The sequence below is a fragment of the Brienomyrus brachyistius genome, chromosome 17 (genome assembly GCF_023856365.1).
Source record: "Brienomyrus brachyistius isolate T26 chromosome 17, BBRACH_0.4, whole genome shotgun sequence".
NCBI lineage: Eukaryota > Metazoa > Chordata > Actinopteri > Osteoglossiformes > Mormyridae > Brienomyrus > Brienomyrus brachyistius.
Window position 1 is genome coordinate 6,372,503 of NC_064549.1, and position 23,524 is coordinate 6,396,026.

At 52.9% G+C, this 23,524-nt stretch overlaps 1 protein-coding gene across 7 annotated transcripts in view; it reads right to left on the reverse strand.

Annotated features, from left to right (window-relative positions):
- The window catches only part of tenm4 (teneurin transmembrane protein 4), a 135,682-nt gene that overhangs the window by 34,854 nt on the left and 77,304 nt on the right, over positions 1 to 23,524 (reverse strand). For 5 of the 7 annotated variants that reach the window (XM_048982009.1, XM_048982008.1, XM_048982005.1 and 2 more), the window contains 11 exons: positions 18,687 to 18,851; positions 17,052 to 17,242; positions 15,837 to 16,047; positions 14,219 to 14,320; positions 13,550 to 13,744; positions 11,854 to 12,054; positions 8,838 to 9,023; positions 7,828 to 7,854; positions 6,126 to 6,272; positions 5,083 to 5,299; positions 1,865 to 1,984 (listed from right to left, as the gene is read on the reverse strand). In XM_048982009.1, coding sequence (XP_048837966.1) covers positions 1,865 to 1,984; positions 5,083 to 5,299; positions 6,126 to 6,272; positions 7,828 to 7,854; positions 8,838 to 9,023; positions 11,854 to 12,054; positions 13,550 to 13,744; positions 14,219 to 14,320; positions 15,837 to 16,047; positions 17,052 to 17,242; positions 18,687 to 18,851 — 1,762 coding nt within the window. The remainder of the gene's footprint in view (positions 1 to 1,864; positions 1,985 to 5,082; positions 5,300 to 6,125; positions 6,273 to 7,827; positions 7,855 to 8,837; positions 9,024 to 11,853; positions 12,055 to 13,549; positions 13,745 to 14,218; positions 14,321 to 15,836; positions 16,048 to 17,051; positions 17,243 to 18,686; positions 18,852 to 23,524) is intronic. The other 2 variants (XM_048982007.1, XM_048982006.1) reach the window with 1 other exon arrangement.

Sequence of the window (23,524 nt, forward strand, 5' to 3'; positions counted from 1 at the left end):
CACATGCCTTACAGTATATGCTGACGTTCAGCTCAGCTGCACTTGTACGTGCTTCACTGGCAGGGCGACCCGCTCACTGACCGTAAGGACCACTGACTGACCGTGATGACCGCTCCCTGACCATAAGGACTGCTGACTGACCAAGGCCCACTCACTGACCATAAGGACCACTGACTGACTGTGAGGATGGTGGACTGACTGCGAGGACCGCTGACTGACCAAGGGCCGCTCACTGACCTTGATCACCGCTCCCTGACCATAAGGACTGCTGACTGACCAAGGCCCACTCACTGACCATAAGGACCACTGATTGACTGTGAGGATCGCTCACTGACCGTGAGGACTGCTCACTGACCAAGGGCCGCTCACTGACCGTGAGGATCGCTCCCTGACCGTGAGGAGCGCTCCCTGACCGTGAGGACTGCTGACTGATCAAGGGCCACTCACTGACCGCAAGGACCATTAACTGACTATGAGGACTGTTCACTGACCGTAAGAACTGCTCCCTGACCGTGAGGACTGCTGACTGATCAAGGGCCACTCACTGACCGCAAGGACCATTAACTGACTATGAGGACTGTTCACTGACCATAAGAACCACTCACTGACCGCGAGGACCGCTCACTGATCATAAGAACCACTCACTAACCATGAGGACGCTCACTGAACAAGAGGACCGCTCACTGAACAAGAGGAACGCTCAGTGACCGTAAGGACTGCTCAGTGACCGTAAGGACTGCTCAGTGAGCGTGAGGACTGGACACTGACTGTAAGTATGATTCACTGACAGTATCTTTCATTGACTGTGTCCATCAATCACTGACATTACGCATCTTTCAATGTACATATGTAACGTTTGCTGAATGTACACAGCGAATCAATAAGCGTGCGTGACGATCATTAACTGTATATCATGTTCACTGACCATATGTAACGTGTGCTGATCATACATGATGTTCCCTGACTAAAAGTAACATTCTATGAGTCACGTTCTGCATTTCACCGTCTGTATTTCACTGTCAGCACCACCCCATCTCTACCAGAGAGCGGTCCTTGTCACCGGAAAGAGGGTCAGGGGCTCGAACCCGAGATCAGTCCGCAGTGGGGCTCAGTGGCGACGCCCCCGCTGACAGCCGGATAGCATGTTCGCTCTCTCACAAGGGAGAGTAAAAAGCCATGAATCTGCTTCCCATTCACCCCACTAAAGACTGGGAGAAAATCCAGGCTGTGTCAGAAGATCCCGTGCAAGGCTTTCGGCTGATGGGGAGACAGTCTAAGTCAGAGCTAAGCCCCCCGGACAATTACAAAGGAGGGGGGGGCTGCATAATAGCAGGAGAATGCAGGAGTGCTTTCCGGCTTCTGCTTGGATGAGCAGGTGCGGACCTGATTTCATGCTGCGCTGATTCTGTTTACCGTGATTGGGGGGGGGGGGGGGGGGGTGGCGGATTTATGGGGAGGGGGAGCTGTGTTTACAGGTATGCTGGGAGGGAGAGGCGGATGACGGAGAAGGGGCAGCGAAACAGCAAAACAGGACCGGGGAGCCGCAATAGAGGAAGAGGGAGACGAGGAGGCGGGAGAGAGGAGAGAGGAGAGATGGGAGATGAGGAGATGAGGAGAGGACGGGCGTAATGAAGTCAGAGGAGAGCAGACAGCAGTAGAGAGAGGTGGAATCAAAGCAGGAGGCTTCTGGGTGCTGCCTGTGAAGTCGGTGGCGGCGGAGCCCGTCCGGCACAGGCACAGACGGCGCCGGGCACAGAGAGAGCCGCAGGGCCTCATTAGCGCTCGGGCTCCAGAGAGCGACCGCTGGCATGGGAGGGAGACGGAGGAGGGGGGAGGAAGAGGAGGAAGCCGGGGGGGTGCTCACCTGCCATCCTGCCTGGTGACAGTGTATCCGAAAGCTGGGTACCCAACAAAGCTGATGTTTACACCCACCAGGGGCGTGCCGTCGCTGGTCAGCACCTGCCCTCGGATCACGCAGACATGGCTGGAAGGGAGAAGGAGACAGGGGTCAGAGGTTAGGGTGGGCCACGTCCCCAAACACCCCATGATGGACAGAAAGTGCGATTTCAATTGCAAGCGTCCTGTCCTGGATCATCTTTCACTGCTCCCTCCAAGGTCAAAAGCAAAGAGATAAGCACTGGAAGAGAGCAGCCCTACAGCCGCAGTGGGAACAGTGGGGCTGTAGCAGCCTGCAGAAAATGGGCTGGGGGGGGGAATGTAGCAGCCTGCTGAGGACAAATTGGGGGGGGGGGCAACCAGCCTGCAGAGGATGGGGCAAGGGCCTTAGGGTGAACTCTATGTCATTTAAAATACATCATTTGAGGGAAAACTGTCAAATTCATAGAGAAAAATTTCAATTGAAGGTTGACAACTGAGCCAATGAGATGCAGTTAGTCATCGGTCACCTAACTTTACCGTAACCTGGCAAGTCCAGCGTAAACAGGAATACACCACAGACATACAGCAGCTATATGCCACACAGCTATGCTGAGCTGGTTCTCTTGGATCGAGTGAGGCTGTGTCAGTCTACGCTGGGCTGTATTAGATTGTGAAGGGCTATGTTAGGTTGTGTTGCGCTTAGTTAGGTTGTGTAACGGTATGTTAGGTTGGGGTAACCTGTATTAGGGTTGTGTTGGGCTGGGCACGATAATTTTAGGTTGTGTTAAGCTGTGTTAGCCTGTGTTAAGCTGTGTTAGCCTGTGTTAAGCTGTGTTAGCCTGTGTTAAGCTGTGTTAGCCTGTGTTAGGTTGCACGCCTCTGTACTCCTTTTCGGCTACATCCTCCTTGTGTTCTCCACTTGTCCTTTCTCACGGCAATAACATTTAGAAGTGATGTGGCGGCCACCGAGAATGGGGCTCGATGCTAATTCAGTTTGCTGTCTCTCCATCCAGGAACCTTGTACTCCGTAAACAAGCAGAGAGGCGCTTTCTCTGGGCCGGCCATGCCTGTTGGCAGAGAGCCCCCTCCATCCAGAGCGAACATCGTTTTGGCTTTTAATTTTAATTACCCACATTGCCCATTTGATTCTGGGAGTCTGCTCATATGAAAGGGTATTTGGGGGGGGGGGGTTGCAGGGGGTGGGTTCTTTATGACCTTGTGTAATTCGCCCCCCCCCCCCCAACAGTTGTCAGCACTAACATCCCCACAGGTGTCACAGCGCTATTGAGATGGTACCACCACACATATGTCAGATAGGCTGAACGTCCCTGACGCCCACGGGGGGGGCTCAGCCGCACGCTGGAGGATGTTGGGCTGACACTGTACACCTAGTCACATGTGCTTGTGGTGGCAGACAGAGGTGACATGCTTTACAGCAAGGGCCCAGCAGTCACAGATCGATGACAGACTGATCAGGTGACAGGATGCACTGTCACCTCAGATGCTGCTCTGAGAGGAACAGACTTCACCTAAAGCGCAGCCGGTGACGGACTGCGACTGGGGACTGTCCTCGGGAATGTGGGTGGAGCTTGGAGTCCACATCAGACAGTCTTCACTCACTACTCAGGAGGGGCTTGACTACGGCTGCGGTTATAAAGCTCTGAATCGAACAAACCAGTACCTGACAGATCGAGGCACTGGGGATGCTGGGAACCGGGACTGAGCCTTTTTCAAGGGCGGGTGCTCGACCGTGACTGTCGGAGATCGAAAAGGGGAAGCTCATGAAATGGTGACTGCACTTCTGTCCTTCGGCCAAAAGGAGAAGGTGCTTGGGCATTTATGATGCAGGACTATAGAAACCTTTGAAATGCATGAAGACACAACAGCTATCTGTCACCAGAGGGGTATGTCTGCCTTCTCCTCCTATGACCAGCCCCTTTTCATCAGTGTTTAGAGAGAGCTAATCACAAAGGGTGGCCCCTTTGCCAGCTGTCATGAGGTGCATTTCAAGTCCAGTCATATCAACTCAAGTCAACTCAAGCCAGGTCAACTAGGCTTCTCTGTTGTGCCATCCATAAGCAGGTATACAGTGCATCCATACGCAGGTATACAGTGCCATCCATACGCAGGTATACAGTGCCATCCATAAGCAGGTATACAGTGCATCCATATGCAGGTATACAGTGCATCCATATGCAGGTATACAGTGCATCCATAAGCAGGTATACAGTGCCATCCATACGCAGGTATCCAGTGCCATCCATAAGCAGGTATACAGTGCCATCCATAAGCAGGTATACAGTGCCATCCATAAGCAGGTATACAGTGCCATCCGTACGCAGGTATACAGTGCCATCCGTACGCAGGTATACAGTGCCATCCGTACGCAGGTATGAAGTGCCATCCGTACGCAGGTATACAGTGCCATCCATACGCAGGTATACAGTGCCATCCATAAGCAGGTATACAGTGCCATCCATACGCAGGTATACAGTGCCATCCATACGCAGGTATACAGTGCCATCCATAAGCAGGTATACAGTGCCATCCATAAGCAGGTATACAGTGCCATCCATAAGCAGGTATACAGTGCCATCCGTACGCAGGTATGTAGTGCCATCCGTACGCAGGTATGTAGTGCCATCCGTACGCAGGTATGCAGTGCCATCCGTACGCAGGTATACATTGGCATGAAATAACATTCCCCAGGACCACAGTGAACTTACACACAGCAAGTGAGAAGGGGAATGTTTCACAAAACTGCAAAACATAGGACAGTACTTAACCTTCTTAACCATCTTAACCTGCTGTGAATTTCCAGGACTCCCTCTGCTATTGCCCAGATAGGACATCCATCTCTGTTTGTCCTTGTCAGGCTACCTTAGTGAGAGCTGCAAGCCTAAGCTAAATGAAGCTCAACGAAGACGCTCAGAAACAGAGGTGGTCCTGTAAAGCTTAATGTAGTGTTTACCAGTCCGGTCCTCAGAGACCCATAGGTGGGCTGTCTGTGGGTCCCCCGAGCACCGGATTGGGAAACACTGGCTTAACATATCGGAGCTGGGAGAAGCAGCACTATCCAGGCGCCGTGGGAGCAGAGGGAGCCCAACAGGAAGATCTAGCCTTATGTGATCAAATGAGCAAAGTCATCTGCTAATCCACCAGTGCCACAAAGCAGAGCAGAGGTGGGCAGGCAGACACACTGACCTGCCCTTGAAGGGGTTCGCCCCAGGGATGACGTGCGTGCTGTCCCTGCCCACCAAGAACTGGACCCGGTCGTAGAAGGAACGCAGGCGGCTCTGGGCGGTGTGGACCTGAATCTCCTGGATGATGTCCAGCGGGTCGGGGGAGCCCACACACAGGGAAGTGCTGTGGCAGGATGTCTGGAGGCAGCAGTCCGGATCCATGCAGTCCGCCAGGCCATCTGCACGGCAAAGCGAAGCCAGTGTGTCAGACACACCTGCTGCAGACAGAGCAGCTGCTCAGAGCAGGAAGAGGGACAACAGGAGGGATGGGAGGAGGAATGACAGGAGAGAGGGAAGGAGAGATGACAGGAGGGATGGAAGGAGGGATTGACAGGAGAGAGGGAAGGAGGGATGACAGGAGATAGGGGAGGAGGGATGACAGGAGAGAGGAAAGGAGGGATGATAGGAGAGAGGGAAAGAGGGATGACAGGAGGGATGGAAGGAGGGATTGACAGGAGAGAGGGAAGGAGGGATGACAGGGGGGATGGGAGGAGGGATGACAGGAGAGAGGGAAGGAGGGATGACAGGAGAGAGGAAAGGAGGGATGACAGGAGATAGGGGAGGAGGGATGACAGGTGGGATGGGAGGAGGGATGACTCTGCATGCTTCCTCCAATATGCTCTAACAAGGGAGGCATCCAGAGATAGAGACCAGATCTGAACTGTGATGAGCACGGCAGGACTGAGACTGCAGGACTCAGATGGTGGGAGTCAGATTGTGGGATTCAGATGGTAGGATTGAAACTGTGGGACACAGAAGGTATGACTCAGACAGAAGGACACAGACTTTGGGACTCACATAGTAGGAGTCAGATTGTGGGAATCAGATACTAGGACATTGACTGTGGGACTCAGGCGGTAGGACTTAGATTGCAGGATTCAAACTGTAGAGCTCAGACTACAGGACTCAAAACTGTGAGATTCAGGACTCAGACGGTAGGACTTAGATTGTGTGCCCCCAGGTGTGTATGCATGCATGTAAAGCAGTGCGCTGAGCAGACTCTACCTCCATCGTTATCCTTGCCGTCGCTACAGGCCGTCTCCATGGACATGTCACAGCCGGTTCCCCTCCATCCCAGCTGGCAGACACAGTACCAGCCGCTGTTACCCAGAGTGCACCTGCCATTGCCGTTACACAAGCCGGGACAGCCCTCTGCAGACACAGGGAGAAGAGGAAGTGTCACCACGAGAGAGGTGAGGGATGCCTGCAGGTTGCTGCATTCTGCTGGAGCCCCTCCACCCTGACAACTAGCTGCACTCGCAATGGCCCTGATGGGGGTGATGCGGGGCGGCTGCCTCTTCACGGACCCTGTGCAATGTCTCAGGGGGACCGCCTGGAGGGGAGCCCCTCCTCACGGGACAAAGGGACGGGATTCTTTAAGGCAGGGTTTCCCGACCCAGTCCTCAGGGACTCCCAGACAGTCCACGCTTTTGGTCCCTCCCAGGTCCCAGCCCACCTGTGACAGGTATTCTGTGTTCTTGATTGGATAGGAGATGGGAGGGAGAAAAAACGTGGACCGGCTTGAGGTCCGCGAGGACCGGCTTGAGAAGCACCGCTTTAAAGTCACACAGAGACCAATCCAGGCTCGGCGTCAGAAGGCCCCGGGCCAGCCTGCGTCGCCGTGACAACAGGACTGCTGGGTGATCACTCATTCTCTTTCGTCTACCCACGGCACTCATCGGATCCCGTTTGATCCAGCCCCCGCCCCCAACCCCCCACAGTAAATGCGGGCAGAGAGCAGCCTTTGAAATACAGAGCCCTGACACGGTACACATTAGAATAGCATGGATGCGTCTCCTGACCTACTTCGGAGCGGCGATCTCGTGGTGTGTACATCACACGCTGCTGAGGAGGACCAGCCCCATGAGGGCGAAACTGGAGCACGGGGTGCGGACTTGCGATCGGCCCTCTCTGAGGAACAAACTCACACGCAACACGCACAATGGGGGGGGGGGGGGGGGGACGAGGACGGGGGGGTTACCCTGCTGGGCACTGTGGCCTTGTCACATCAGCCGGCCAGATTATTTCTCTGACAGGAATATGTCGCATTTTCAAGTTCACCAGGCAAGCAAGCATGAGGGTTAGACGCAGAGATATTTCAGAGCTTAAGCTCCTGTTCGGGGGGGGGGCGCACAGTAGTGGCTTTCAGAGGCCCTGACTGCACTAGCAGATAAGCGTGTGTTACTACAACAGCGATGTCCCCCTGGGAGCCAGACAAAACACTGGCGCTGAAGAACATACCCCTGGAATGGTCGCTTTACTTCACCCCCCTATCAGCACCCCCTGGATGCGAACGGCCCACAGTGGAGACACACAGACACATTGCAGGCCCCTGGAGGACTGAATTCAAACCAACCAACACAGCCGCCCTAGTGGCTGAAGGGGTCACTGCAATTTATCTGCCTCTGCGGTAGTATGAAGACGTGGAAAACGCATGCTCCTCTGCAAGGACCCACCCCTCAAAGGGCCCCAAGGGTGTGGTAGCAGGACGATAACGTCCTGCTCTGTCAGGAACGGAGGAGGGCATCCAGACAGCGGGAGCGCAGCAGCATGATGCAGGTGTCGGATGGAAGAGGGGCGCGTGTGGCGCGTGTGTGCAGGAGAAGCTCGGTCGAGGAGCTCGGACTGCGGCCCGTGAGCTCAATGATTTGCGGCAGGAAACGGACAGACAAGCAAACGAAACACAGAGGAAGTAGGAATGCCATACCTTTCACTACCTTATCCAGATAGTGAGCTTAGGGGATAAAAGACAAGGACATATAAGGGAGGCTGGAACCCGGAACGAGGGCTGAGATCAACACACAGAAACACAGCACATGCTCCACATGCCAGAGGCCATGCGGACACCAGGGGCGGGGCACAGAGGGAGGGCTAGCCAACCAGAGCCTGTTCACCAGAACCACCATACACGGAATGTTTCGCCACGGCAACTGCAGCTGCAAACATCTGGTTTCTGGTCTCCTGGGTGACGTTCTTGGCATCTGACGCATCTGTCCATGTCACAGGGTACCAGAATGGTATATTAACCTCATTCCCGTGTAAGGGGGGCGGAGCCACAGTCTCTGGTAAACAGGTAGTGATTGAAAATGTGTCTCCGGGAGATACCCAGGAACGGGATTGGAGGGTGGGGAAGGGGGTGACATGAGGGCGGAGATTTCCAGAGACTCCCTTACGAACAGATTTGGGGATTTGGTTTGGTTATGCAGCTTTGGAGCAAACTAAATGTAAGCTTGAAAAAAAAAGGAGAACAGTTTCAGCATGAACGCCCATGACGGCCTTGTCTCTCCATCAAAACTCTCTTGGCAATCCCAGATGAAGGATGGATACAAGCGGCTCAGGGAAGCAGCTCCCCTTTGCGCAGTGTGAGGGTGCTCACACGCTCCTTCAGCTCTGGGTAAAGCTGCCATCATCGCCGTGTGTTCAGGTGGACGAGATCATCAGCGGAAGCGTTTCGGCGAACCGACTCGCCGAGGAGAGACGAATTAACACAGCAGGTGAGACGACACCTCACAGGACTTCCAGAAACATCTCCGCGGCCGAGTGGGGCGGACGGACACCAAGGGCAAGGCTTCCGGAGGCATTCCCCGCGTCCCGCACGCGCTCAGCCAAGCCGCTCATGCACCGGCGCAGGACTCACACGCACAGAGCCACACACCGAGCATGCAGCCATTGGCCACGCCCCCACACCAAGCCCCGCCCCCGGGCCCCACCCCCTACCGATGGTGCAGTGCTCGCCGTTCCAGCCGGGGCTGCACTCGCAGCGGCCCTCCTTGCAGGTGCCGTGCTCGTCGCAGCGGGGGTGGCATGCCCTCTGGTCGCAGGAGGCACCCGCCCAGCCGTCATCGCAGCGGCAGGCCCCCGACACGCAGACGCCATGACCGCCGCAGTCTGCTGCACAGATCTCTGGGAAAGAATGGAGGGGGTGGGAGGGAAGGCGGGAGTGATTATTTAGGGGGTGCAGTCACACCCCGGAGGTCTGAAAGGAGGAGGAGGTCCTGGGGGAGAATTCTGTGAGGTTCCTCAACATCCAGGCCCACTAAATGGAGGGTGTCACACTGTTCACACTTTTTTCTCACCCCCCCCCCCCCATGTCAGCTATTTAGCAATACCAGAGACCTGTTTAAAAAGCATGATTCCTTGCTTAGCCAGATTTAACACACCCCATTTAAAAATGCCTTTGTCTTCATTCACTTACATGAAGGCCCAGACTACCTTTAAATCCGACAAGTTATCTGGCAAAGTGAGAAATCATACATTATGACACAGGCCCCAGTTGTAGCCCGGTTAACTGTTAGCTATGTTAGCAATATCAGTTGATAACACGTCGCGTGATATTTTGTCCATAAAAACACTTTTGTCCATTACGATGTCCACAGATAGCAGTTGGACAGGACTGTGTGTACAACCAACTTAATGAGACACGAATAAGTCGTAAGTGCTAACAGACAGTACAAAACTACAGCATTAACTTCTGCTGATAAAGGGTGCAGCCATCTTGAATTCTGAAGTTCAGCCGACTTCAGCCGGCGTTCCAGTTGAAATCTCTGACTAGTAATTCGGAAATTCCAAATGTACTTTGGAGATGGACCAGAAGACAGGCCTGTCCCAGCACTGATGTTCCAATTCCTCCTGATCTTCGTAGAGTTGCTGACCCCTCCCTCGAACCCTGGCGGACCTGACTTCTAAGCAAGCACCAGGACCGCGAGCTCCGATACTCAGGCCGAGCTGTCCCGGAACATTTTCGAAGAAGCCGGCCTGGATGAGCCGCAAGCGGGTCAGCGGGGGACGCGGCAGGGGGCACGCCTCTGCCTGCACCCACGGAGAATCGGCGGCCGTGCTCGTTGTATTATTTACCACGTGAGAGGGAGCGGGGGCTCGGCCGGAGCTAAAGAGGCACAGAGCAGCCGCTGCCTTTATCTGCCGGCCTGGGATTTCTCCACGGATGTCATGTCTCCTGCCTGCATTTTTATATTAAAACGGAGACGGAAATCTGATCCGTTTCAAAAAAGGGGTTATTCAACAATGATGAAACTGCGGCAATGCAAAGGCGGGCTGGCTGATGGCAGCCTTAAGCCACGAGGCAGCTGTGAAATGTGGCGCTCGTTTTTTGCAAAATTAACTTCGATCTGCCCCTGTCACGACGTGGACTCCGGGGCGGCTGAGAATGACCGAAGGCACCCCTGCAGTGAGCACTGGACGCGCCCGCCTGCTGGGGCCTTGCTGCACGGAATTGACTGCGGTGGCCGGACCCAGGTGGAGACATTTACATTTACTTATTCAACAGATGCTTTTATCTAAAACGTCAGACAATTGAGGAATCAAGGCTCAGACATTCCTGGGAGCAGCTGCGGTTAAGGGTCATGCTCAAGGAGCACTCTGCTGACCCAAGGATTAGAACCAATGACCTTCTGATCACAGGCACAGTCCTAAGCTGCAGAGCCACACAGGTACTGAAGAGCAGAGACTCCGCCGTGGAGGCGTTTTAATCTTCGCAGTAGAAGCGCATGATGCAACATAGCAGATGCCCTGAGACGTGTAAGTGTGAAACGGCAAGGGCTGGCCCTCGTCACCGCGGGAGGCCGAAAGCTCCCGCTGCTTTCCGGAAAGTTCCAGAGAGCACGTCCCTGGAAAAGCAAACCCTGCTTGTTGGTGCTGCACCGTGGTTACGGAGCAGCGGAGGCACCGAGATCCAGCAGCGGCACGATATTAAATTAAAGCACATGTCGCAACTCCGAAAATAAGTCACTTTTGTCATTTGAGTCCCCTGTCAGACTGTGACATCAGCAGGGATTTATAGCAGGACACCAGGACAAGCCATGATTCTCTCTCCTCCGTCCTGAGGATGGGTAAAAAGCTTGTTTTTCATTTTCTTCTCCGGTTCCAGTCGGACAAGGCCGTGAACAAGGAACAAGACCCGCATCAAATTCACAGGGCACGTCTGCACATCTGCGGTGTGACGTCATCACAAGTATGCAGAGAGCCAGGAGTGGGAGATCCGACGTGGCGTGCGAGAGAACCAGACCCAGGGAGAGTTCAGCCCTGTGGGCTCGGCGTCGCTTTAAGACGGGCCTCACCGCCCCCCTCTCCACGCTCCTTTCCCAGGGTACTTTCCCACACACTGCCGACCTGCTGATATCAAGCTGAGAATCGCTTCAAAAGTCTCCGAGACATAATGACTTAAAAGCATTTAACACTAACAGAGCAGGCGCGGAGCACCGGGGTATTCAGGAACAGAACCTGTTTACGTTTCACACCAGAAATGAGGCGATAAAACAAAGCACAGGGGCAGGGCCAGGATAGGAGAACAGCCCACATCACAACAGACAAGAGACGGACACGAGGACACACTTACATACAAGCTCAGAGACACATGAGCTCACACACACATATAAAGACACACAGACTGACAGACAGACAGAGAGATAAAGACACAGGAACACAGATTGATGGCCTGGCACACAGGCTGACAGACAGACAGAGAGACGCACAGGCTCACAGACAGACAAACTGACACTAAGATGCTCAGACATTTTGACAGATGGACGGAGAGACACATGGACTCAAAGAACCACAGACAAAGATTCACAGACACATGGGCTCACAGACAGACACAAAAACACACAGGCACTCAGATACACAGACCGACAGACAGACACATGGGCTACGGACGGCGTGACGGACACCATGACGGACGCGAATGCTGTTTCCAGCGACCCCCAAGGACGCCTCTCACCGGTAGAGCAGTCCTGGCCGGTCCAGTGCGGGTGGCAGCTGCAGGTGCCTGTATCTGGCAGGAACGTGCCGTGTCCCGAGCACTGGTCCAAGCAGGAGGTGCGGGCGCTCTCACAGCCGGGGCCCCCCCAGCCCGCCAGGCAGTGACACTGCCCCCTGACGCACACCCCCCTCCCGGAGCATGTCGGGTCCAGGCAATCCACTAGGGGGGGGGAGAAAGAGAGAGAGGCAGGTGCTGCCTGTAAGTGGTCTGCAGAGGGGACGGGCCATGGTGGGAGACGAGCTTGGGCCAGGAGAGAGAGTGACGGCGTAACTCCATCACAGTGTCAGAGTAGCATCTCAGTGTAGCATGGTAGATGTTCATGATACCCAGTGCTAATTAGAACAGATAGATAGATAGATAGATAGATAGATAGATAGATAGATATATTGATATACTGTAGGTAGACAGATCGACAGACAGAGAGACAGACAGACAGATAGATGGATAGACAGACAGATAGATATACAGAGAGATAGAGATAGACAGATAGATAGATATAGGTAGACAGATCGACAGACAGAGAGAAAGACAGACAGATAGATAGATAGATGGATAGACAGACAGACAGAGAGACAGACAGACAGATAGATGGATAGATAGACAGACAGAGAGACAGTCAGACAGATAGATGGATAGACGGATAGCCAGACAGAGAGATAGATAGATAGATAGATAGATAGATAGATAGATAGATAGATAGATGTCCCGAAGGAAGTCGACAACACGAGTAAGAACAAACTTGTGCATGTGTCTGTTTTTCTGTGAAATAGGGCTGACAGCCTCATAGCCCCCCCAACGGAGAGGTCTCGCTGGGGCTAACTCCGGTTGGGTTCCGGAAACCACGTCACTGCGACGACAAGGACGGGAGCGAAGGAGGCGCGAGAAAGCAGGAATACGCCCATCCCACGGCAGATGGTCTGAGCTCACGGCACAGAGATCATAGGCTGACTGACAAAAGGCTCCTCACTGGCCATTAATCACTCCGGATGAAGGTCGCGCACAAGAAAGGTAGGAATACCAGAGGAGAATCCCATCCATACCACCACCCCCCTCCACGCCTAACTTTAGCATCAAAAAGGAGTGGGGGCCATCGATGTCAGGGGCCCCTATTTATCATAATCCCAGGGCCCATTTTTCATGTTGAAAGGGGAGCTGCCAAAGGCGACAGCAACATGACCGCCATCTCCGGGCCGGAGCGAGCGAGCAGCAGCCGACGTGTGACGGGATTAGCGGCAGACTCTGGCTGCGCTGAGGGGATTCCGCGGTATACAAAGGAGGCGTTTGCATTACTAACGGAGGCCCTGAGAAAACAGACGTGCTCGTCCAAGAAAAGCTAAACACACAACAGGCACAGGAGGCCACCTTCGGGAAAAAGACGCGTTTCTCATCGCGTTTAAGGGAAAGAAATCCTTCTTCTGTCCCACGACAGACGGTAAGTAATTTAGACACACTGCTATGTGGCCTCACCCTAACAGCCTGGGTGACAGTTCAGGTATCTGCTCAGCGCTTGTGTTGAATAGGATCTTTTTTTGCATATTTATCCATGACCAAAACACATTCATGCTCACATATGAGAAGAAACGCCTTAAAATCGCTGGCAGGGCGTCGGGCCCCTGGGAGCCGGCGCGCCAGACTCCGGTGTGAAGGCGGTTACCTTGCTCGCAGTTCTCGCCCTTGTAACCAGGGTTACAGATGCAGGTTCCGGCGATGCAGGTGCCATGGTGACTGCAGGAGAGGTCGATGCACTGACTGGTGGGCACGTCGCACTCGGCCGACTTCCAGCCGCTGTGACACACGCAGCGGCCTTTCAGGTACTGTCCGTTACCACTGCAGAGCACCGGGCAGGAGGCTGAGGCGGGAACAGCGGGAGCAGCAGAGAGACGGGGGCAGATGGTTACACAAGGAATGGCATTGATCTTCATCGTCATCTTTAGAGTCAGATTAACGCAGAACAGACGATGAGGTGCGGCGATCCTGCATTTTCTATCGACGGCTGCCGGCGAGCGCAGAGCCAAAGGGGCCCCGGGCAACAGACAAGACCACCAGGGCTGTAAAAGGCAGCAGGAAAAACACGCTGATGTCCCTGATTGGCTCTGATGGGGGGGGTCTGGGGTGTCTAAGCACAGCTTTGGATTAAAGATGGCAGCCTAAAGACATTACAGTATGGACATATACAGAGAACAGTGCCAGAGGCACCGGGCGATATGGGTGGCCACCTAAGATGGCAATGTCGGGGGGAGGATGAACAGTAACAAAGACATACCCCTAAGGGGGGAGCCATGTTTGTGTGTGTATGTGGGGGGGGGCAGAAGATCAGTCTCACCTCGGCCGCAATCGGGGCCCCGGAAGCCGGAGAAACAATGGCAGGTCCCAGACACGCAGTCCCCGTTACCGAAGCAGTTATTGGGACAGTCGTCTATAGAGTCTGAAAGGACACAGCAAAGCATGCTGGGCCGTTATAAGCAGACGGCGTGCGGCGGGAAGGCAGATTCCCGCTCCACCTCGACATAAACATCGCCGAAAGCCCCAAAAGACCCATTCCAGTTACAGAGAATATTGTAGCAGTTTGCAAGTGGGCGTGATCTCACGAGGTCTGAGTGAGTGTCTGGCTTTACAGCTCCTCAGGCACAGTGCCGAGGCGGGGGGGGGGGGCATGGTCTGACACGAGCCACACAGCCCGAGAGCAGCAGGTCACTCCACTTAGACTGCTAAGGCGCCCTCCGCAGGAGACCGTGCCTCACACACAAAGAGTGTTTTAATCACTGACTATCTCTCTGCAGTGCAAAGCCAAGCCCCGCCGGTGCTATCCTGAGCTGCTCCTGAAGGCAGGAAACGGAAAGCTTCAGCTTAATGGGCAGGCTAGCTGATTATGGCGGAAATGGAGGTAACAGCACCAGTGTCATGGACAAGCAAACCTGCTGTAACGCTGAGCAGTGCCAGTGCCCATGTACAGGGGCGGGGCCATAGGACCCAGCTGAAAGCTGATTGGTCCCTAGAGTGCCCCTCACCTGTCACTCACAGATTCAAAACAAATCATTGGCTAATGATTGGCGCCGCTGTGTGAATTCTGGCTCCTCTTATTTCCCCCACCTTAAAATCCTGAGTGACGCCAACTGACTTCGTGACACAATCCGATCAGTATGACTGAGTAGAAACTTAAGCAGGAGAGCTACAGATGAAGCCACAGCGATTAGTATGTGCATTTACATGCATTTAGAGGCCATTTGCAGAGATGCCTGCTTTTCGGAAACAGCATTTAGCTTTGAGCTGAGGCAGGAGTGATGCAGCCTGTAGGTGTGGGCAACTAGGCAACATATCGCTCCTCAAATCTGCAGAGTCTTTAAGGGAGGGAGAGCAGAGGAAGCGGGGGCAGGGGCAAGGTGGGGCCCCGTGTGATATTCCCGGGGCCCGATAGTCCTCCCAGACAAACTCCTACCCAAGCAGAAAGACGGGTGTCAGGCTTTCAAACCACCGGAACTTTCATAAGTATTTATGTATCGTCAGTTTGCCGACACTGGTGTATTTACTGTGCTGGTCAATGTAGATACACTCTTCATTAACATTGCTTGTGTATATATATATATATATATATATATATATAGCGTGGCAGCCCATACCCGTTTTGCATTATAGCATAAAATGCTACATGATATTACACATCTTTCTACAAGAAAATTCAAAATCAGAGTTTTTTTCCTTCACAGAACAGTCTGTGAAAGCAGCTTTTAAGCTTTTGTGAAAATCCTCAGTTCTAAACAATTTTGTCAATTATTGCAATCATCTATCTGTGTGTCTGTCATTTTCTCTGCTTTCTCTGACGTCTAAATTTGCTTGCTCCTTTTCTGCTTTGAATGCCCCCACCCCTCCCATGGCCCAAACTGCCCCTTCCCCTCCCCCCAACTCGTGCATCATCCTGGCCCCCCGCCCCGCAAAGAGCTTACCTACAGGCGTAGCGATGAAGGAGACCTGCTCGGCCTCCTTGCCATCGTTGTAGACGGCCAGGTGCCAGATGCCTGAGTCCATGTACTGGATGAATCCCGTGTCGTGGCTCCCCCAGGGGGTCAGGCTGGCAGGCTGTGTGTGGGGGGCCTCCAGGGCGCGCGCCTCCTGCCCGAGGAGACGGCGGCCGTCCAGCAGCTCCACAAAGTCAAACTGGGGAGAGGCAGAGCGAGGGAGACAGGCTCACGCACTGGACCGGGGGGATCACGCCAAGCGCTAATCGCAGCCAGCGCTAAATCACAGCCAGCGCTAATCGTACCAAGGTGAGACTGCCTCCCCAAGAATTAAACGCAGAATTGCTCAGCGTTATAAGACAAGGTGTTTACTGAAGGAGAACGCAGCTCCTCTGGGGCAGAACCGGCAGTGGCAGAAATCACATTTATCACACAGTAAGAGGACCGACCACAGATGCCACAGATCCCAGATCAGCAGGAAGGTCTGCTAATTGCTACCTAGCATCAACCAACGCTGCTTGCTGCTGATCATCATGAGCATTTATTTCAGAAAAATGGTCCCGTCTCTCTGCCAGTCCCCGCACATACACCGTAGGTAATCGATCACCTCCATCCGAATAAATGTAGATCGTGGCCGTTCGGAATACGTGAAATTGAGAGATTGTCCCAAATCCGCGGTGATAACGAGCACCCGTGCCTGGCTCCCAGACGATCGATGAGGTTAACGCGCGGCACGGATGATTCCTGCTGAGACATGGGCGGGCAGTGTGCAGCCGTGGAGGGCGTGAGGAGCCCACGAGGAGAGCTGACGGCGGGGGAGGGGGCACGAAACACCCATGGAGAAGCAGACGCGACACACCATAAATCATCGGTGTGACTCACAGACGCCTGAGCTTGGTGGGGAGAGCAGACGAGCCATTCTTCATCGTTCAATTAATTAACTAACCATACATAATGAGATTATTAGTAATTCATTAATTCAGTACAGATTACCCAAATAACATTTCCCTGGACTGGGAACCCATGTGGGGTAGGCAGCTTTTAGCTTTTTGCTTGTCTGTCTTACGATGCTGTGCTGCACTCAGACAGTGGCCCCATCTACGCAGCTGGAGCAGGTCAGTTATGTAGCCCATTCAAAGCAACTACAGCAGGGGGGTCGGTTGGGATTCGAACCAACAACCTCCAGCACATGTATCGCCTCACCTGTGTGTGGGAGGGGGCCACACCCCTCCGCCCGTAGATCCCCACCAGGGCGTTTTTGCTCAGAGACACGTTGAACTTAAGGTACATGGGATGGTCCACGAAGATCTGGCACCTCCAGAAGACGCCGGGAGGGATGCTGTGCGTGATCCTGCGGCCCACGTCGATCTCGCCCGAGTCAATGAAGCTGTCATCTGCAAGCAAGGCGCCGTATCGGCCGTGAGCCCATTCGGTCCATCGACCACAAGAGTAACGGCTAAATACAAAAGCGAGGGGTCTACGGGGAAGGCAATCAGCCTGACCACCCTGCTAATTAATCTCATTAGCCATGCAGAGAAGGAAAGGCTCCCAAAGACCCAGTGAGTCATAAACGCAATTTCGTATTCCGTAGGAAATGGGAAGGGTTTCCCACAAGTGTAAGCAAGCATATGGCCAGGTGGAAACTTGCATCTTCTTCGTGAGGCACCTTCCTCACAAGACCTGATGGAGAGTCGACCATCTGCTTACATATGTAGAGGGCTTCGTTGCAGCAGTGATATCCATTAAAGCAGACATGCTCGTAACAGAACGAGCGGGGCCCCGGCTACAGACGGCGGTCGCGCGCCTGCGTACGGTGGCAGATGGCGCTCTCGATCTCGCCACTCGGGCTGTGATGCACAGGTCCCCGTCTGCCTACGGACCTTCGTCCTCACAGCTTAAAGTACTCAAAACCTGGGCTCGGGGAAAAGCAAAATATCCGTGACATTTGCTCCGGAGATCAAAGGCAGTCGAACGAAAGGATTGATTAGCAAAGCGACGCAACCCTAACTGAACTGTCACACCTTCCCTGGCGCTCGTACAGCACGAGGCAGGATTAAAAGCCCTCGGACTAATACTTAAGAATCACAATGAATAAAACGGCTATTGATTACTTACCTCTTCGGCTGGGAGTCACGCTGCGACCTTAATCTGCCCTCAGCATTATTTACTCAAACTTTTCTACCTTTCCGCGTTGTCCGTAGCGGCACCAGCCTGACGTCCCGCCGTTGCGCGTCGCTTATTAATTACATAAACGGGGCCCATTTGTCAGGCTGCGGGGTAGAGCTCGCTCTCCGAGCGTAAATCATTCCACGCCGTTTGTTCGTTAGCCGCTTTCTTCTGCTGCCAGAAGACGCGCCCAATTTAAGAGATGAAAGGAGCGCATCCCTTCAGGGTAACGGCACTTCTAACGGCGCTCCATCTCCTGGACGCACTGTCACCGGAGCCACCTCATTTGCCAGCAAAAATAAACAGCGATATTCCGCCCGCGTCGGCTTTCTGGATTATTCTATGGATGCAACTGGGATTTTTAAAAGATAAAAAACAAAAGAGCCTTTTGGGAGATATTTAAACATGTGACTCCATGCTACTTTATAAGCTCAGGACCTGGCAAATGTTATGTGCGAGGTTTTACACTGAGGCACAGGGTAGTACGTAACAGGAAATACCCCATCTGACTGAATGGATCTCCCACACCAGTGCACTGTTATGCCCGGTGACCTTTACCCTTTGACCCCACGGGCACCCCTGTGACCTGTACCCTTTGACCCATGGATATGTCAGCTGATGCAAAGCAGACATGATGGAACTACATGGAGCAGACATGACGGAGCTACATACCCTCCTCTCTGTCTCCCCGGTCTGGCAGCTCCAGGGCGGTGTTCCCCAGAGGCGGCAGGCCCAGGTCCGTGGGTGCAGAAGCGCCCCTTGTGCCGTCTTCCACCAGCTGGAATACCTGCCTTTGCACAGGCTGCAGGTGCCAGTTCAGCCCGAACAGGTGCATGGCTGCAACAGGTGACCACAGTCATCCAATCAGAATCCAGGGGGAGGGTCTGAAAGGCCCTGCTCACGCGCCAGGGTGACCATGCCCAAACTCAAATTCAGACGCCGGTGAAATGTTTGCAGACAACTTCTGCATTATTCAAAACCCGTAATTGTACAAGAGGACGATTAAAAACCACATTAGCGTCATAAAATCGCCGCAGACAACGCAGAGTGCCGAGCAAAAACACAGACGGCGGATGGAAACATTCGGGGCAGAGAGCTTTGAAGGGGGGGGCTGACGATCCAGTGACAAACAAGAGAAGAAAGGGAACTGGAGAGGAGTGACAAAGTAATAAATGACCTAAGGCGTTCAGTGTCTGCGTTTCGCTGATTCGGCCAAAATGCTGCGCAGTCACCGGCCCATCCTGAATGCAGGAGTACAAGGAAACGGTGAAGTCAGCAGGAGGAAACAAAGGCGGATCTGCGAGGGGCGGCGCAGGGCGTTACACTGGACTCTTTGGGGGCATGGTGATGGAGTGCGGCCCGGACGGGGAGGGCTGCCCCAGAGAGAGCGAGCGTGTGAAGCAGGGGTGAACAGAGGCTCACTACACAGCTGCGGGTGAGGATGGGAGAGGTGGGGGTGGGGGGCTGATGTTTCATTCATTGTCTCGGGGTCTTGAACTGACAGGCAGGCAAATGAGCTACGGGTAAAATAAGAAGTCGCTTTAAAAGAGTGGGGGAAGCAGAGGGGCTGCCGTTTGCGTCGTTGCTTAGCGCCGCCCAAACGTTTCCAGCCACATCTTCACTAATTACTTCGTCAAAACTGAAGTGGTTTTTTATTATTTTTTTTTATCAAAATGCAGAAAGGCATACCGTACATTCAGTGCTGTGACCGAAATCATACCTTGAAGAGTCACGATTTACATGAATGCGACCGAATTTAATTAAACTGTCTTTTGAAATAGTTTCATTCCTTCGCTTGGCTTTAATCAGGCATACCCTGAATAAACTCCATTCAGCCGCTAACCCGGATTTACTGCTTAACTATGCGTTTTACCTTGGTTTACCTTAACTTTACTCTGTCTCTGAGGAGAGCAGCTGGTAGTGGAATATGACCCACCCTCCCTCCTCCCCGATTACGTGTTTTTGAGTGTGAAACGACACAGGAGACAGGCCGCAGCGGGGTAATTAACCACTGAGCAGCATTTTAAGCTGTTAATGTGGAGACGGAGCCATATGTCTAATGCAGAACTGGGCAAAAGACAGACTGATATTTTTTTTTACTGCTTCATACCATCATTAAAATTAATTTAAAAAATGTACTCCGTAAAGATGAGCACATTTCTGCCACAAATGTTTCTTTGAATTAAAATTACATATACAGTGTAAGTCACATCACGTGTGGGAAAATGGTTATATTTGCAAATGTATTTGCAAAAGAGGGGAATGTAAAATCTAACATATCTTATTGTAGCTTTCATGGGACTTAAAGAGTGATTAAAAATGGCCCCCGCTGACTTGGTGACGCTGGGATTTGACTCCAAATAATGGCCACTGATCAGGACCTTCATGATCCCTCTGGACGGTCGGCACTGTGCACTGGTTACTGCTGATGGCTGCACTGGAGCCTCTCACACTGGCTAGCCCAGTCTGCACACGCACCCCTCTGCGGCCTCCCTTTCTTAACTGTGAGCGATACGAGTATTTTGACCTTGATTGCGCTGCCGCTGATCAAACCAGGAGACGGAAACCGGAGAGACGCGGGGAGGCCGCTGGTTCGGAGGGAGGCACAGATCTCCCCCCCCCCCATTAAAGGCCAGGAAGCTACACTCCTCGTTTACGCACGGCTCAAAATCCGACCGAAATTATTAGGTCGGTCATAAACGCCGCAATAAAGGATAAAAGCAATTTCCTCAGGTCGGCTAAATCAATAGTCATTCTGCAGACTGCTACAAACCGCTCCCTGATCAGATTTCAAACTCAGAAGTTTCGCATCTTCCTAACGAGCGGAATTGCAGCCTCGAACTAAACGGAAGCAAAGCCGGGAATTATGGGTAAGGGGGAGTGATCGTAAGGCAAGGCCCCGCCCCCAACGGTTACTCTGGAGTCAGCTGCAGAGGTCAGCCTGACACACCCTGCTGAGAGACAGATGGCCTGCTGCACCATCCTGTTCCCTTGACTTTGGTGGTGGTTTGGGGCTTCACATCACCCACGGTTACGGGGGGGCACCCCTCCCCTAGGCCAGCTGCCAGCTGGTGTCCAGGTAACCGCTATTCTGGAGGGCCATTATGGAGCCTGCCATCTGCTCCACCGCACATTACCCGGAAGCATAACTTCACCACACACTTCAAGTGGAGTCCTGCAGATGGTACCAGCTGTCCAGCATCCCAAACATCAGCCCCACACGCCTCGCACCCCAGTGTCTGTTCTGCCAATGGAAATAGGAAACGAAGCAACTCTTCTGTGAAATGAGTGGCTCCAAAGAAATTTCTGCCGTCATGCTATTTACACACTCCTCTGCGACACCTCACTCCATTCATTTGTCTCTTGATTTCATCTCCAGGTTTCTGTGGACGCTGTCACAGCAGTACCACCATAAACACCGCGTTTTACCACACGGCAAACCTTATTACAAGCAGTACCACCATAAACACCGCGTTTTACCACACGGCAAACCTTATTACAAGCAGTACCACCATAAACACCGGGTTTTACCACACGGCAAACCTTATTACAAGCAGTACCACCATAAACACCGCGTTTTACCACACGGCAATCCTTATTACAAGGAGTACCACCATAAAAACCGCGTTTTACCACACAGGGATCCTTATTACAAGCAGTACCACCATAAACACCACGTTTTACCACACGGCAAACCTTATTACAAGCAATACCACCATAAACACCGCGTTTTACCACACGGCAAACCTTATTACAAGCAGTACCACCATAAACACCGCGTTTTACCACACGGCAAACCTTATTACAAGCAGTACCACCATAAACACCGCGTTTTACCACACGGCAAACCTTATTACAAGCAGTACCACCATAAACACCGCGTTTTACCACACGGCAAACCTTATTACAAGCAGTACCACCATAAACACCGCGTTTTACCACACAGGGATCCTTATTACAAGCAGTGCCATCATAAACACCATATTTTGCCACACAGGGATCCTTATTACATGCAGTGCCACCATAAACACCGTATTTTACCACACACTGGCCCCCAGGGCACCCCTGCCGGCACACACAGTGCCTGTGAAATGCAGAGGCTGGTGACCGGCGTGAATGCGACACACTGCTACAGCCTGTTTGCCGGGGGGCACATCAAACACCCCCTGCAAGTTGTCTGCTCTGAAGCTGGTCACAGTCCAGCATCCATTAACCGTGGGCGCATTCGCTGCTGGAAGGGGCAGGAGAGCGGCCGAAATGGGCCTTCACCTTGCCCTGCTGATATCGGCCCAAACGTGGACTGCGCATGTTATCCAAGCATATGGCTAATTAATTCATCTGACTTCCTCGCATGAGTGGCTGCTGCATCTCTGACAGCGCGCCCAACTGCTCCCGTCGCACGGAGCCGGGAACGGCAGCCCACGCTCTGATACCCAGACCGCCCGGCACGCCAGCAGGGTCATCAGCATGCACAGCGGCGATGAGCACGGCTACCGCGGTAACTCACAGCAGCAAGAGCAAGCAAGCAAACTCATCAGATCCCTGAAAGAGAGCCACCTCCAACATCATTCCGACACACTGATGTACCCGGGCACATGTCACTGTGGGGATAATGACTTACGGACCCCTTAAACTTCCCAGCAGTAGATGGAAAATTGATGTAGTCGCAGTCCACAACAAATCGGGCTTCTTTCCTGAGTATCAATGGGCTCTACAGCACCACCCAGCCGAAGAGCAAATTCACAGCACTCACTCAGTCTACAGGATACATTTTTGAGAAAATCTCCGTTCTTTATTAGATTAAATGATGACTGACTGGGTTTTGGTTCCCAATTCTGTAACATACGATGAAGAAGCCTGACTTTAGGTCACTGGAAGTCTGAACAAAAACAAAAAAACACAAAAAAAAACGGCTTGAGCGAGATTTAGAAATTTGCTCTTCAATTTATCAGTGATACTCTTTAAGTAAACATCCGCGGCGGTTCTGCATTTACAGACCCCGCATCACATGAACAAGTTTAACGCGGGTTTTAGGGTCATTAACCATTAACAGGAGCCTTTCGAAATTCAGACCTTCCGAGATCACGTGTGTCTGTCTAACAAGACTCACTGGGGCAAACCCAAAAAGACCCTCATCTCGCAGGGGCACTATTGACGGTTGACATCTGAAAAACATGAGAGAAAAGCAGACTCTCAGCAGGAAAGCATGCCAGCGAATCTGCAGCATTAATCTGCCTTTCTCTAATGCTGGTGAAGATCTCTCGAGTTGAAAATGTAAGCCTTAGTGTTGCTGTCTCAAGCTGCCCTGTCATGACATCCTCATCTGACTCATTATGAATCTATTGACAGCTTATAAAGGATTCATCCAGCTGTCCAGGGAAAGACAGACGCCTTCGCCTTTACGTCAGATCCACCTACTGAATTTCTGGTCCATTTGTGAAGCAAAGAGCAGGGGAGCTGACCAGTTCATTCATTAGTCAGGGGCAATTAAAAAGAAACACCAGCAACCT